The sequence below is a fragment of the Monodon monoceros genome, unplaced genomic scaffold, assembly GCF_005190385.1.
Source record: "Monodon monoceros isolate NGI ecotype Baffin Bay Population unplaced genomic scaffold, NGI_Narwhal_1 Super_Scaffold_7, whole genome shotgun sequence".
In the NCBI taxonomy this organism is placed as follows: Eukaryota; Metazoa; Chordata; class Mammalia; order Artiodactyla; family Monodontidae; genus Monodon; species Monodon monoceros.
In genome coordinates, this window is record NW_021703784.1 from 23,008,561 (window position 1) to 23,025,886 (window position 17,326).

Sequence of the window (17,326 nt, forward strand, 5' to 3'; positions counted from 1 at the left end):
TAAGACTTCACCTTCCAATGAAGGGGTTGTGGATTTGATCCCTGGTCGTGGAGCTGAGATCCCACATGCCTCGCAGCCAAGAAGCCAAAACATAAAACGGAAGCAGTATTGTAACAAATTCAATAAAGACTTGAAAGAATACAAATGGAGGAAAGACAGTCTCTTCAATAAGTGGTGCTGGGAAAACTGGACAGTTACATGGAAAAGAATGAAATTAGAACACTCCCTAACACCATACACAAAAATAAACTAAAAATGGATTAAAGACCTAAATAAGGCCGGATACTATGAAACTCTTAGAGGAAAACAAAGGCAGAACACTCTTTGACATAAATTGCAGCAAGATCTTTTTCGATCCACCTCCTAGAGTAATGGAAATAAAGACAAACAAATGGGACCTAATGAAACTTAAAAGCTTTTGCACAGCAAAGGAAACCATAAACAAAATGAAAAGACAACCCTCAAAATGGGAGAAAATATTTGCAAACGAAGCAACCATCTAGGGATTAATCTCCAAAATATACAAACAGCTCATGCAGCTCAATATCAAAACAAACAATCCAATCAAAAAATGGGCAGAAGATCTAAATAGACATTTCTTCAAAGAAGACATACAGATGGTTAAAGAGCACATGAAAAGATGCTCAACATCACTAGTTATTAGAGAAATGCAAACCAAAACTACAATGAGGTATCACTTCACACCAGTCAAGAATGGCCATCATCAAAAAATCTACAAACAATAAATGCTGGAGAGGGTGTGGAGAAAAGGGAACCCTCTTGCACTGTTGGTGGGAGTATAAATTGATACAGCCATTATGGAGAACAGTATTAGCTTCCTTAAAAAACTAAAAATAGAACTACCATATGACCCAGCAATCCCACTACCGGGCATATACCCTGAGAAAACCATAATTCAAGAGGAGTCATGTACCACAATGTTCACTGCAGCCCTATTTACAATAGCCAGACATGGAAGCAACCTAAGTGTCCACTGACGGATGAGACAGATGAATGGATAAAGAAGATATGGCACATATATACAATGGAATATTACTCAGCCATAAAAAGAAACGAAATTGAGTTAGTTGTAGTGAGGTGGATGGACCTAGAGTGTGTCATACAGAGTGAAGTAAGTCAGAAAGAGAAAAACAAATATCGTATGCTAACACACATATATATGGAATCTAAAAAAAAAAAAAAGGTCATGAAGAACCTAGGGACAAGATGGGAATAAAGACGCAGACCTACTAGAGAATGGACTTGAGGATACGGGGAGGAGGAAGGGTAAGATGGGACTAAGTGAGAGAGTAGCATGTACATATATACACTACCAAATGTAAAACAGATAGCTAGTGGGAAGCAGCCACATAGCACAGGGAGATAGCTCTGTGCTTTGTGGCCACCTGGAGGGGTGGGATAGGGAGGGAGGGAGATGCAAGAGGGAAGAGATATGGGGATATATGTATATGTATAACTGATTCACTTTGTTATAAAGCAGAAACTAACACACCATTGTAAAGCAGTTATACTCTAATAAAGATGTTAAAAAAAAAAGTCATTCAATAAATGCCTACTCATCTGAAAGGCAGAAATCATGACCTTGTTGAAGGTTCTTCGGAGTCCTGAGAGGTACCATTACTGCAATGAAGAAGGCAATGTTTCATCGGAACTTGCTTCTAATTCAAGTTCCAACGGAGTCACAGAGGAGAGCTTTACGCATGGGAAAACTCCCACAGCACTCAGTCCAGTCTGTGGGTACACAGGCGCCAGGCTGCTGACCAATCCCCTGTTTTTAATAGCACAAGTTCCCAGTGTTCTAAACTTTGGCTTTGCATATGTTTTTCAAAATTATATAAATGGTCATGTTAAGGCTAAATTTAGTAATTCATTTTTCCAAACACATGACTTCTGTTGAGTTAACACACAGTCAGCGGACAGTTAAAATTTTACCATTACTACAGCTTCCATGAGATGTAACAGGCAATCATCTAACTTTTAAGTACTTACAGATTACTACCTCCCTAATGGTATCTTAGTTTCCTCTTCCTTTGTCACCATTACTTACATCTATATTTCTAGGTTCCATCCTTTGCCCTTTACTATTCTCATTTTACATATTCATTCTGAGTATTCTCATGCAGTTCAGTATTCCAACTATCTTCCATAGTGCTAATGACTTACAAAATATTCATCTTTATAACCTAGAGTTCTTTCCTGACCACCAGATCAGCATATTCAGCTGGATCCTGGAAATCTCTATCTACATTTGCAAAGGCACCACAAACTCAACATGCCCCTAACTACTACATGTTTTCCCCAAATCTATTCTTCCTCCTATATTTTCCTTCCGAGTGAACAGTAATACCCCTACTAAAAGCCTGGAAGTCATCCTTTAACCACTTCTTCTTCACATCCTTAATTTAATTGATCATTTCTTCACTAATCTCTCTCAAACCCATCTAAGTCTTTCTAGTGCCTCTGTAACTATTTGTTATTCATTCCCCTCCTGACTCAGCTCCGGGAAGCCTCTCCAGACCATCGTAGTGTAGGTTAAGTGCCCTCTTAGGTGCCCCCTAGCACTATGCACTCCTCCATCACACCCTACGAAATGCTGTACTAAGACTGTCTATTTTACTTATCTGCTTCACCGATTAGATTCCAAGTTCCTTGAGGACAAAAACTGTCTTATTCTTTTTTTTTTTTTTTTTTTTTTGCAGTACGCAGGCCTCTCACCGTTGTGGCCTCTCCCGTTGCGGAGCACAGACTCCGGACACGCAGGCTCAGCGGCCATGGCTCACGGGCCCAGCCGCTCTGTGGCATGTGTTATTTTCCCAGACCGGGGCACGAACCCGTGTCCCCTGCATCGGCAGGCGGACTCTCAACCACTGTGCTACCAGGGAAGCCCTGTCTTATTCTTTGCAGTCACATTGCCCACTATAGTATCCATAGGCTCAGTAAATATTTCTTAAATAAATGAATAAACCCACTAGGCTAAGCTTCTATACTGCTAAATATCTGACTGGCCCACTCTATTATCATATGAAGTTAGGCAGAGTAATCTCTAACTAAAACCACATTCTTACTTTCTTTGTGAGTGAGTATATAAGTGGACATTAAAATCTGTACTGCATTTTTTTTCAAATCGCATATCATTAATCCCAAAGAAATCCAGAAGTTCAAAGCTACAGTGAAAATTAAAACATTAATGGCATAAGGAAAATAATACTAGAAAGAAGCACCCAATAACCTCAGACTCAGAATAAGAGATGAAACAATACTTCAATACTACAGAAGGAATATAACTTGCCATTTTGATTCAACAAAAAAAGTAATTTTGATTTCTTTGAAACAATACATGTAACTTCTCTGGATTATACATCTCATAATGTAAAGAACATCTTTTCCCCTCAGCATGTTTAATGTTGAAATGTCTGCTTTTTAAAATCAGTTACTTAACAGGTAGTTTTACAAAAATTCTGGTATGGAAGAAAGTGGCTTCTGAGTCAGACCTGACTGACTCAAATGTTAGCAAATGCCTAAAACTTGGGAAAACTGCTTAACTTCATGGAGTGTGAATTTCCTAATTTGTAAAATGTGATTAATATCTACCTCATGCAAGATAAGTGATATATGAATAGTAAATGCATTATAAATATTAATTATAGTATCTCCAAATCCCCTTGACAGGAACTAACTTCTCTCTTTTTTATTATAGTCGATTTACAATATTATGTTAGTTTCAGGTGTACAACATAGTAATTCAATATTTTTATAGATAGTACTCCATGTAAAGTTACTATAAAATAACAGCTATATTTCCCTGTATTGGACAATATATCTTTGTTTCTTATTTATATTATACCTGGTAGTTTGTATCTCTTAATCTCAAACCCCTATCTTGACCCTCCCCCCTGCCCTCTCCCCACTGGTAACCAATAGTGGTAACCATTAGTTTGTTTCCTTTATCTGGGTCCGTTTCTGTTTTCTTATATACATTCATTTGTTTTCGTTTTTAGATTCCACATATAAGTGATAACATACAGTTTTCTTCTTTCTCTGTCTGACTTATTTCACTAAGCATAATACTCTCTAGGTCTATCCATGTTGTTGCAAATGGCATAATTTCATTCCTTTTTTATGGCTGAGTAATATTCCACTGTATATATATTCAAAAAGAGTTGATACACCATCAACGCATTATAACCTAAATAATTAAGCATAAAAATACATTCAAGTTTTCTCCTCTTATCCCCAATGAATGACATGGTGCTTTAACTCACAACCTGAATTACCTTTCCAGTCTTCAATTGGAGTAATCAGTCCATCTTAACTTCACTCTCCTGTTCTCATAAACTTCATGCTGGCATACACCTTTCTAATGAGTTTCCACTTTACGGACTAGAATAGCAGCTGCTTCTTATCCTCATCACCTTCCATGAAACCAATCAGAATCATAGTCAGTATAGACACATGGTTGAAGGATGATGGAATGAAAAAAAGCTGAGGAATCTCCTCTGGCAGGAATATACATAATTATATAGAGTTGCTATTAGGGTAACTATTTAAATTAAATATTAAATAATTATTTATTTAATATTAAATATTAATTTAAATATTTAAAGTTTAATAATTGTCCAAGCAATTCATGGTTAGAATGTTAGGATGAATGATTCCTTCTTTCCTAAAGAGAAGGCTTTCAATAATTCTTCAGGTCTCACTTCAGAGAAGTTTTTCCTAACCACTTTATATAAAGCAAACTCTCCCAATTCCTCTCTAGGTACCCTACATTTACCACTTTCATGGCCTTTATCACCATTTCTTCTCTTCACATTCCCTCACTGGAATATAAGCTTTATGAGGGCTGGGATCTAGTATCTCTATTGCTCTATGCCAAGCACACGGTAAACTTTCAGTGTGTTTAATTCCTGAATAATGGAAACGCTGAGGAAGAAGAACAGACAAGTGAAGACATTTCCCACATTCCAATTTGGTAATATGGACCCTTTATCCATACATTGAATAGGATATGTTAATGACATTATTTTCATTATATCATACATCAATCTAGTCTGTAGGATAGTTTTGCAGACTGTTTTGAATATAGGGCCTGCCATGTTGTGTATCTGAGGCTTAATGAATGATTTTGATGAGGAAGAAGGAAAGTTCATATCCCAGAAGACATTCAATTCTATTCTTGTAAATGTATATACGCATTTAAAAACTCCTGCTACAGTTTTGTTTTTAGTAATTAAAATGATTATCATATATTAATGACTCTATTACATATCATACTCTGCTTTCTTTTTACCCTAGTTAGATCTTCATGGTAACCTTGCAAGGTAAGAATTATCATCTGATAAAGACTGATGAAGAAAACTGAGGGTCAGAGAGGTTAAGTAACTTAACCTGTCCATGGTCCACAACTTGTAAAAGAAAGTAACATTTAAATTTAGGTCTGTCTATCTGACTCCAAAAGTCACAATTATCCCGCAGGGCGAAGTAGCCTGCCTTTGTTCTAACAGACTTAATTTCACAAAACTCCTACTTCTCCACATGTTGCCAAGTTTAGGATATGGAATGTAGATCCATATTCCCAAACTATATGTGGTGGTACATGTGGGCAAGTCATTCAGTCTCTGGGTTCATAGAACCATAGTACAGATGCATCTGAGACTATTCTTCCAGGAACAGACATACTTTAAATTCCTATGTATTGATACAGAAAGGCAAAAGGAGAGAGCCTAATTCCTTGATATAATATTTTTCCATGTAGAGGAAACTACCAAGTCTTATTTGGCTTGATTTTTACAAATTCTCTCTCTGGCCCTTAGGAAGCTTTAGTCAACAGTCTTAACAGATGTAGAAAGGGATGGGACATTCCAACATGAAGAATGTAACCATTAGTACCTGCCATGAATAGGAAGACTACTAATTGTTAAACAGCATACTTTAAATAAATGATGTGTGAATAAACTCCAATACAAGACATCAGAATGTCCTCTGTAACCTGGAAACCACATTCCCTGGGCTACAAGGGTGCTGAATTTGGAACTGCTACTCCAAGTCTCAAGAATGTTCCAAGTGCTGTCTGATATGATTGTGGCCAAGGCACTATAGAAGAAAAGATTTGCTGGGAAAACTTTTCGACTTCTTCCCTGGTGTATGCAGGGCTTTATAGAAACACAGTGTAATGGAGTGAGCACTAAACTTCCAAGGACACCGGGGCAAGCAGTTCCAATAATTAAGTTACAAAACAGCAACCAGAATCACCAGGGATTCTGTAAGCCTGGAAGACTGTGCAGCCAGAAAGCATCATGATGCCATATGTTAGAGCTCCTTACTTCTGTACTGGCTGCCTTTGTTCATGCACAATTAAGGCTGTGCAAGTTGGTGTGTGCTACATCATAAAATGGAGGACCAACATCACCGTACAAGCCTGTTCAGAAACCTAACAAATGCCAGGACAAGGGGCTGCTGGAAGAAAGCACACTCCCTTTACTACAGTGTCTGTGCAGCTTTCAACCTCATGCTGTTTTCTCATTCTTTTTTGGAATGCAAAGGAAAGAAATCAGGTGAAATTGCAGGCTGAGCTAGCTGCAAGGAAGCTGAGGACTGAGGTGGAGAGCGGAGTATTCACTCACACAGAAACCCTTGGGTGTCCTTTTACAACATGCTGCCAAACTGTGTGTGGAAAGCTACCAAGAGTTCAGCATCTGCATGTCCAGTTTGTGCCCCTATTGTAAAAAACTCTCCTTGCATTCATATCAGTAAATGTAGCTTGGACTTTTTCTTAAAGAATTTTAAGCTAATAATAAATGACCTTGGGATCGTTAAAAAAATTCTCAGAGATCTCTATACCTACCCTTAAGTACTGGCACTCTGGTATTCAAATACGTTGTGCCAAAGACTTTCCCCTCATCATAAATTTTCATTTACAAGGCCATGGCAACAGTCCTAATGAAGATTAATTACTGCAGTACATTCCATAAAATCTGCCCAGTTCCCTTCTGATGGTGAAGGCTATCGCATATAGAAATGGAACTGAAAATGTATCATGTCCTTAATGTCTCTTTTCTAGCTGCTCGGTACTAGAAACGGATCTGTAAAAACAATTTAGTCAAAGAAAAGATTGACTGGCTCAGCATTCATTACAAACATAACTGCAAGAGCAGATGATATCCTCTTTGATCAGAATTCTAATAATCCGAAAAGGTTGGGGACTGTGAGAAGGCAACAGTACACAAGGGACTGCAATCACACTACTGATCCATGTACATGTTTCCTTCTAAAAAACACAAACATCATTTGGGATGGGGAAAAAGTTCTGGCTCCCCCAATCTCTATTTTTTTGGTTTATAAGCCCACTTAAGAATCTGATGAAAATTCGTGACACTTTTTCCAGATAAAGGCACGGGAGTGTCTGCTACATGCACACCCAAACCATCATTTTGCATACAATTTCAAGATGTTTGAGATTCCCCTAAAGTTCATCCATAGAGTTCAGGTTAAGAACTTCTCCTCTGCAGCAATTTAGAAGACACATGATTTCTCTTCTCCCAGATTAAAAAAAATATTTAAACACTCATACAAGTTGGGTTTATGTTATGGATTTTTCTTGCTACTAATCTGTATGTAAAATATTTCTGCTCCCCAAAAGCACAACAGCTTTTCTCCTCAAACTACTTTCACTGATTAGTTTTTAATATTCAAGATCATCACCTACCCAATCATGTCCCCAGTGTTCTAGCTATCTGGCAAAATTAAGTTTTACAGTTTAGACTAACTCTTCATTAGTCCTTCAAATGATTTCAAGAGAGAGAAAACCCAATGTTCAACAAAGTTATCCATTAAAGAATTACTTATAATAGCAAAAACAAAAGAAAACAAAACCAAACAACTAAGCATGAGTATGACCTAAAATTCTAAAAGAGGAATGGATAAAGAAATTATGACATAACTAAATAACGTAATATAGTCATTAGGTATTAATGCATTCTACATGAAGCAATGTGAAGTAAAAAAAAAAAAGGGTGGTGTCATTCTCAAGGATGGTCCTGAAAAGTATCATTTTCAACAGTCTTTTCGGTGAAAGCAAAGTCAACATGCACCATAATCAGGGCAGCAGCCAAGAGAACCCTACTAGATGTTTCATCTACTAGGTGAACCTACTAGGTGGTTCACCTTGGCCTCATAGTATCCTGAGCCATTCATCCATCTTCTTAGAGATCCTAGTATTTCTGAAACATGACAAACCCACCACTGTCACTGAGTGACAGTTATTCAATGGGTGGCTAAATGACAGAGGGGTAGAAAGCACAGGGCAAGACCTGAGACTGCAAGTAAGGTCAAGCTGAGAGCTTCCTAAACCTCAAATTTCTCAAAATGTGTTTTCCCCATCCCAACCCTCACCCCAGAAAATAATGCCTTCCTTCCTCAATAGGTAGCAACCTTTCCCCTAAGAGTCCCAAGACAAATAATACTGCTTTCCCACTCCTCTCCCACCTTCCCCACTCCCCCCTCCCTGCTACCCCAACAATCTGCCTTGGAAGTTTGTCCATTCATGCTTCACATCACACAGGATATGCTTTTGTTTTGTTTTAGGGCAATGGCAAAAGGGAGAAAGACAAAAGGAACACAATTTAAAGAAAGTCAAGTAAATTAACTCTTATTGTTATTCACAATTCATGTTAAGTGCTGATAAAAGCTCTATGAACTTTGATAGGTCATGAACTTTGTATTTCACAAAGAAGAAGAGGTGATTGAGATTTACTCTTGAAAGCTGCTAGGCATATTGGAATCAGAGATAATCTCCTGAAGTTAAAAAAAAATAAAAGGAAAGAATGGCAGGCACACAATAAAGTCAATATATCACTGACCTGAGCCAACTTCTTTCCGTACCTACCACCCACAACTAGATTCACCAATGAACACTGGTTCAAGTAAGTGAAAACTATACCCAATCCTATTTAACAATCACCTAGACTCTGAGTAAAAAAAATCCCCTTAAAAAATCATCCCCTATATTTAGTGCCAACTATGCCACCAATTAATATAAAATACATAATGTGTCATGCTCAGCCCCAACCAAAACCAGTTAAGAAAGGAAAATGCTTTCTGGGAATTTTCCTTCCCCCCAAATTTATCTTTAATGCATACATATTTCTTTTCCAGGTGAAAAGCCTTCCATGTATTACAAAGCTGACTGTAAAGTCATAGAAGAGTAGTTGCTGGGCAAAATTTACTGAAGAGTTGTCACAGAATGCTAGGAGAAACCATACAGATTAAAGTGGTTCATCTCCTTCATGTAAGAGATACATGATACATGGGCAAGTTCATTCAAAAACAGAAAACTAGTATAAAACAGATTTTTAAAACAAAACAAAACCCCCAAACAAATGGAAAACCAGACAAAAATCCTTGATCAGCCTTTTGATTCAGAGCTGTGTCAGGCTAGGCAAAAAGAACAGCTAATTATATTAGATGTGAAAATTTACCCTGTACAGGAAAAGGTACCAATCCATATAGAGCTTTTCATGTCTAAATTATGCCAACAGTCTCAGTACAAATTACACGTGAGTGGTCTTATACCACCTAGAATAATCTACCAAATACCCCACCATATAACAATTCTTTATAAAGCAATCTTACTCAGAGACCATGTTCTGTGATATAACTCAGTAACAGTCTAACCACAACCTTTTTCTTTCCCTTTTTTGCTTGAAAAAGGTTAAGATGATAAATATTAAAAACTTAATTTGACTGGATAATGAATATCTGGAACATCCAGTTGCTTCTTTTTCATCATATTCAATACTTCACAAATTTTCACATCATTAGCAATTCACATGAAGATGGCCATAATCCAAACATAATGAATGCTACTAGATATACAAAAATTAACCTTAGATTACATGTTCAGGACCAAATCTCTCTCAGCTTGTGAGGCACAGCTAAAAGGAACACTTTTATTGAAAGAAGAGTGTAACTGGAATATGGTTAGACACTTGTCTCACTTCAAAGGCCATATTCTTTAGAAGGGCAATTTACCCTTCTCCCTGCTCTCTTACAACTTAAACTTACTTCAGGTTTAGCTTAGCCATCACTCCCTTCAGGAAGCTGTTTCTGGTTTGCCAAGCCCAAGTGTTAGGCCCATCACTTTCGTGCTCATCCATCCCTCTCCCCATCACCTCCCCGAGTGCACAAATCACAGTACTTAACCACCATGTTGTTTTGTAATTGCTTGTTTATCCATCTGTAACCTCCACTGAACTAAAAGTTCTGTGAAAGCAGGAAAGGTATTTTTCTTGCTTAATGTTTTATCCTCTGTACCTGCACTATGCCTGGCACAGGATAGGTACTAAAAAAATTCTTAGTTGAAAGAATGGATGGAGGAAATGTGACAAGAAGCCAGAGACTACAGATCAAGTAGATATTTTTTAACTCTTAAATAATCAGAATGTGATTTAAATAATGCAGAAAGTTGCTTCTCCAGCTCTTGGCATCACATATAGAAGCTAGTCAAATATGTTTATTGTGAAAGCAGTATAACTCTACTATATGGACTATTTGGGAGATTAAGAAATGAAAAATCACTTATGAGCACAAAGATAATTACATGCAATATTTGAGGTCTTATGTCCTCAAAAGGTATGAAAGTCTATATCAAAACTCACTGGAGACAAGAACACATGATTCTGTGTAGTTCCCTGCAGACCAATGAATTCTCTGATGTCACAAAGTCCACTGCAACAAAGAGCTAGGTTTCCTACTAAATTTTCTGTCTATTTTAATAACAATAATAATAACAACAAATCCCAATATCTTGTATTAACTCTACCTATGTTAGTTCCGTAGAAGGAATCAGAAATGAAAACCACAGAGTAAAACACAGCATGGACCAATTTGTAAGATGGAAGAAGATGAGAAAAGAAAGCAGAGAGCATCAAAGCAAGCTCTCCCTTCTATACCTACTTTCAAAAATAGCGCACAAAAGCTTAGAGCTTCCAATGGAATTCAGGCATCTGCTGCTGACTAACCAGCTAACACTCCTTCTGTACGATGGGTAGATTACCCACTCCCCCTATTTCATAGCTCTGTTTCTAAGGATAAATGGAGCTATTAATGGCAGCATTCTTAAAGTTCCTTAAAAGGAACTCAGGGTCATATAATTTTCATTGTCCCTGGGACCATATTATAAGCAAGGTATCTCTTTTTGTCATGCTAACTTAAAGAAGTTGGATCTTATATATGAGAATCTCTTTTGAATCTCAGTGTTAGAGATGACAATTCTGATAATTCTACAGAGGGTTAAGGAGGGTTTAAATTCCACTGTGGCTATATACTGAGCTGAGGAGGAGGACAGAGGTACAAACTCTTTAAAATCCTATCAGACCTCCCTGAGGAGGAATTACTGACCCCAAGTTCAGTCGTTCTCCACTAAATCTGGCTCTCCTTTGCCTATTTCCTACTGACTAAGTGTCTTTCCATGTAGAGAGACAAATGTGTTAACTGTGCTGAATATCTAAGGGTGTCACCAAAGTGAAGGAAAAAGAGACATAGAAAGGAAACGTTCAAAGAAATTAGCTCATACTAGTTAGTTTGGGACTAATAGCCACTTTCTAATTGGCATAACCAGTCCTATACAAACTCATATCTGAAAATGCTAAATTAATATCCAGAGAATAACCTACTGGCAGAGTGAGGATGACCAAGAGGCTGGAAGACTAGCTGTCCTACAATTATTGAGCAGAAGCCAGAAACAGTGCACCAAATAAAACCTGTGAACAAGCCAGGAGGATCCTCTAAAGCTAACATCACAAAATCTTAGCATTCGGTCATGTCCATGAGAGGCAAAGAAAAAAAGATGTAGCAGAACTGGAACAATATAGGAAGATAGAATTGGCGCTATTATTATACACAGCAGAAGTAATTACTACAGTCAAAATTCTAGTGTACATGAATTTACTTGTGAATGCCTCTTCTTATCCAAAACAATGTGGTTTTAGTTTACATATATCTTTATTCATTGCCACTGAGGTAATTTCAAGAGAGAAGGGAAAATTAGAGTATAAATAGAAATTTCACATGTAGACTATTACTTGTTAACTTACCCTAAATCCTACCTTCTAGTCCAGGAATGGAAAACAGGTTTTATCTTGTGTACCAATCCCGATTGATTGATGGACCCTGTTTGAGAAGGACTGCTAGGACTAAATGGAAAGGAATACAGACAAAGCCTATCCTGGATGAGGGATGGGGCAATTAAGCACTAGTAATACATTCTGCCATCCTGGGTCTAGTCCATTGGTTCTCAACTGTGAGAGATTTTGCTCCCCAAAGGATACCTGGCAATGTCTGAAGATACTTCTGGTTATCCCAACTGGGGAGGTGCTAGTGGTAGAGGATGATGCTAAACAGTCTACAACCACCTCAAACTCTCCAAAACAAAAAATCATCTGGGCCAGAATGCCAATAATGCTGAGGTAGGGAAACCATGGTCCAGTCAAATCTATCCTATGGTTAGTCCATGGATCAGTTCTTCAGCCAAATAACATTAAATTTGTCTTGAGGTAGTTTTCCTGAGCTACCTCTCCTAATGCCATAGTAATTCCAACTTGTCTGGAGTATTAGAACCAGAGGTTCAATTTGATTCAGGCAGATCACACTGACCTGTCCCTAACTTTTATTGTGATCACAGACAAATGATTTTATCCCTCGAAGCTGTGGCTTTTTCATCTATAAGAGGAGGGGGTTGGACTAGATAATCACTGTGCTCATACAAAGACAAAACTGCTAGGAAGCCCCTAAATGTACTAAAGGAATAAAGCCCTTGTTGATATTCTTTTCAACAACAAGATAATTTTTCGTCAGCCTAAGACAAGTTTATCAATTCCTTTCAATCTCTGCTAATATAGTTATCAGTTATGTCTTAACTTAAAACTATTTTAATTTTCATGTAATGCTTAAATATTTCCCATCTGAATGCTTGTCACTGAGTTAAGATGCTTTGGCATCTCTCAAGGTATTACTACCATCTTGTGCATCACCATTACACTACCGGAACTTGGATGCTTCCAGTTCTCCAACCATCTATTCTGTCATCTCTGGTATCATTTAAGCTATTAGGACCAATTATATAGTTGCTTATCATTATGCTTCTCTCTTTTACTCTATAAATCTCCTTCATAAATCTATTAATCAATACAAGTATTTTAGGGCCTTTTTCTGTGCCTATGACATTAATGCTGGGGAGATGAGTAAAGGCTGGAGCTGAAAGTATTGGTATAAAAAGACAGATTTTCTAGCTACAAAGCATTTACAAGCTCATTAAGAGGATGAAACGTGAAACTATTTGAGAACAAGTCATATTAACTACGTGGTAGTAGGGAAATGTCACTATGAGGGTAAGAGATGCCAAAAGAATGAAATGAAATGTCTGCTGTACATAGATTAAGGATGACCCAGAAACTATCATGAAAAATGTTAGACAAAAATCCTTATGAATCAGATACAGAAAGACTGCTGACATCTTACCAGTGATTTCAAAGGTTGGCTCTATGTTTTAAAGGTATGTTAGACAGATGTGGAAAATATGGCCAAATAACAAAACTGTAAGAACCAATTAAAGTTCCCTTCAGAAAGTAAAATTACACAGAGCATTTAGAAGTTAATGATATAAAGTTATACGTGTTAAGTTAGATCACAGCTATCAAAATGGAGATCCCATAAACTACTCTGAAACAGGGACATTTATATAAGAATAAAAAGGGCAACAAACAACCATACTGACAGCTTATCAAGGTCTGGACATGTGTATTTTCTGAAGTAGAATATGCATATTTACTCTTAGAGGTCAATTTCTAAAGATTAGAATTATGCCCTGGACCTAAATTATTTAACCCTTATCATTTAAATATTTTTTCTAAATCCTAATAAATTATTTTCACCTGTGGTGCTTCTTGTGGTAGTAAAGCTATTATGTCCATTACCTAGTTGTCCAATAGCAAATGTCTCAAGTTTCTGGCATCACATGGGAAGACTGCATTTTGGATAAGTCATTTTCACTACTATAAAATAATACTATGTTTAAATGAGCACAATATTAAAATAAAGAGTAACTCTGAAATGATCTCTCTATAGCATTTTTCTCTTAAGGGGATAATCTTTTTGAGACCTTTTCATAATGCTCTTAGTTAAAATTGGATTATAGCTCTCTGTGGCCTATTTTTTCAACTCCAAACTTTTCAGACTAGCAACTTTAGGGGTTCCAACAAGCTTCCTCTCCCTTTCAACCATATTAACTTCATCCATCATTAGTACCTCCCCCTTGTGCCTAAATAGGCTCATTGATTTAGTTCAGTCATGAACCATGCAGTTCAATATTCTCAACTTTTAAATCAACAGAATCTCAATTTAATCTAATACATAGTACTCTGAAAACAAGTGCTGAGCAAGTCATTCAATTCATTACATTTCATCTATTTTTGGCATGGCAGCAAGTAAGTCCACATTAAAATGAACAGATTCTAATTTGAGAGAATTTGTCAAAGGCTGTTTATGTACGAGTTTTCCATTATTTTATGTGTTTCTTACTTAATTTTACATCAAAGAATGTGAAAGTATAACTGCCCTTTTAAAAAATTCAGAAATAATTTTTAACAACAATCTCAACAGTGAATCAAAATAAAATCTTACCTCTGTTTGCACTAAATATACCCTAGTGCATCAAATACTTAAGCATAAAAGATTCAGAAAGAGAGAGACGAGAAGAGAATAGACCAAGAAAAAGATACAACTCTCATATCACCCATATATCTGTTAACAGGAATTAACAGAAACAGTAGAAGGGCCCCTAAAATGACGAGAAGAGCATGAGATGTTTGTCTCCACACATCTTTTGGAGTTATTAAAAGGAGAAGACCCATATTCTTAATGCCACCAACGGTAGAAACATACCTAATTTTGTTTTCCATATCTTCATTATCTGATTCTTCGGAGCTTCTGTACTTATCTGGATCTGGAAGTGTGCTTGGATCAAATCCATCATTATCATCATCACTCCAATCCAGAAAGGCTTCTTCTTCAACTTTAGCCTAAGAAAAGGCAAGGGAAATTGTCGTTTAAGAAAACAGCTCATAAATAATCAGGTCTTATTTCTAGCCCCAAATAAATATCCCTAACTGAGATCCTCAAATTAGAAGCCTTTTATTCTGGCAAAAGCCTCTATGTGACTTTCAGAACCATAATCATTTGCACTGTGAAAGAAAACCCATGTCATTTCAAAAGTAAAACAAAATATGGTTCAAAAAGTAAATCACTATTAAGTCCCTTAAACACAATATGGGACAAATTTGACAGTTTAATTACTTCCATGTAACTCAACTATCAAAGAAATAAAGTGTAAAATAAATTTGTTTTAGTGCTCTTGTCCACTATGCAAGTTTCAAAACTACCAAAAATATTAGGTAAAAATGTAAGAGGCCAGACGAGAGAGTACAGAAATATCTGTCTGATAATTTTTTGACCGCAATAAATCTTAAAACAACAATCAGATCTGTATTAGCTCATTAATAGTGAAGGGCCTTCTAAATTCGAATTAAGTACAAAGTCACTAAGAACAATTAAAAAATAAGATAGAATACCAAGATACAGAAAGTTGGAAACTATCCAGTTTCATGCAAGTAGGTAGGTATTTAGGCTTTTTTACTTTTGTTTTGTGAGAACAAAGTAATGCAATGTTAAAATAAATTTACTACACATTTATGTAATGAACATCCCTTATAATAAGTTTATTTCTGGCAGATTGGTTTTGTCATCTGGTAGATAAGAAATACAAACAAACATTGTCACACGCATTTAACAGATTATAAGCAGTAAGCAGGACTAAAAAACAATTCTGGATGAATTTCTCTTAGTTACCCACTTTATAATTCTTTTTCACACCATATGAGACAAACTTCAATGATTCTTTGATTTCAAATGATTAATGCTGTTTCCCAGAAACTGAATAACAACTCAGCATAGCATAGCAATTGACTGTGCAGCCCTCTACTGAAGTCTGCTTACACTCTTTGTACAGCTCTCCCTTGATAACCTCTAAACATAGCCAAAGAAGGAAGAAGTAAAGAAAATAAGGATTAGTCACTACTGCAAAAGTCCTTTATTGCTTTCTTGGTAAAATTCCCTGCTAAAAATAAAAGGTCTGGAAACAAATATCAGAAGGGAAGAAGAAAAAGCTGCCATCAGAGGCAGTAAGCAGTACAACTCAACAGCATACTACTATACGGTCCATTTGAAAATAATCAAGGATGTCAACAAAAATTGAATGTCACCATATACCGAAGAACACTAATCTCCCAAGCTACAAGGTATTTCCAATTTTCCAGTCTGGTGCTCTCAAAGGAATCTGTTATCTAAAGGTGGAGCCAGAGAATTACCAAAGTAATTCTCAAGCTTTTTTGGTCCCACGACACCTATACATTTAAATATATAAAGGACTCCAAAGAGCTCCTGGTAAGGTGGATTATATCTATTGCCATTTAATGTATTAGAAGTTGAAACTTAGAATTTTTAAAAGTTCATTAATTTAAAAGTAATAATAAACACTACATTATTATATATTAACATATATGGTAACATAAATAGTGTTTTTATGAAAATAGCTACTATTTCCAAAACAAAAGGGCTCTGTTTTACATTTTTACAAATTTCTTTAATGTCTGGCTCAGAAGAAGATATCTTGATGCTCATATCTGCTTCTGCATTCAATACATTGTTCTGGTTGAAACATACGAAGAAAATCCAGTCTCTCAGAGATAGGTAGTTGGGAAAGGGAAAAGTAATTTACCAGCCTTTTTAGAGAAGTGCAGTTACTCTCCTTTGATACTACAATAAACACTGATGAGTGGAAGTTTCTTAAAAAGTAGTTACAATGTGGAATCTGAAGCCATTATCAATGAACTTTCTGTACTCTGTTACATTAAAATCCATTGGTCTACTTTGCACTTTGAATGGATCTTTTACCAGTGAATGATTTCACAACACTGTGCACCAGTCATGTGGAAAATACTGGTTCACTAAATTATGCATATCTTCTTTATATGGATCTTCAAATATTAACACATTTCATTATACAATATTTTTTAAAATCATATTTCTTAATATCATGGTCAATATTTTAAATGTCTTTCAAAGTATTGGGAAGCTACTGGTGGATATAAGTTTTCTAAAATTCTGATTTTTTCTTAGAAGCTTGAATTTTTTCATCAGCGAGAAATAATTTCAGTTTTTTCTTTGAAGTGTAGCAATAAGTGTTGTTTTCCTC

At 36.3% G+C, this 17,326-nt stretch overlaps 1 protein-coding gene across 2 annotated transcripts in view; it reads right to left on the reverse strand.

Annotated features, from left to right (window-relative positions):
- DDX10 (DEAD-box helicase 10) overlaps nucleotides 1–17,326 on the reverse strand; it is a 287,054-nt gene that overhangs the window by 20,574 nt on the left and 249,154 nt on the right. For both annotated transcript variants that reach the window (XM_029207245.1, XM_029207243.1), the window contains one exon: nucleotides 14,959–15,095. In XM_029207245.1, coding sequence (XP_029063078.1) covers nucleotides 14,959–15,095 — 137 coding nt within the window. The remainder of the gene's footprint in view (nucleotides 1–14,958; nucleotides 15,096–17,326) is intronic.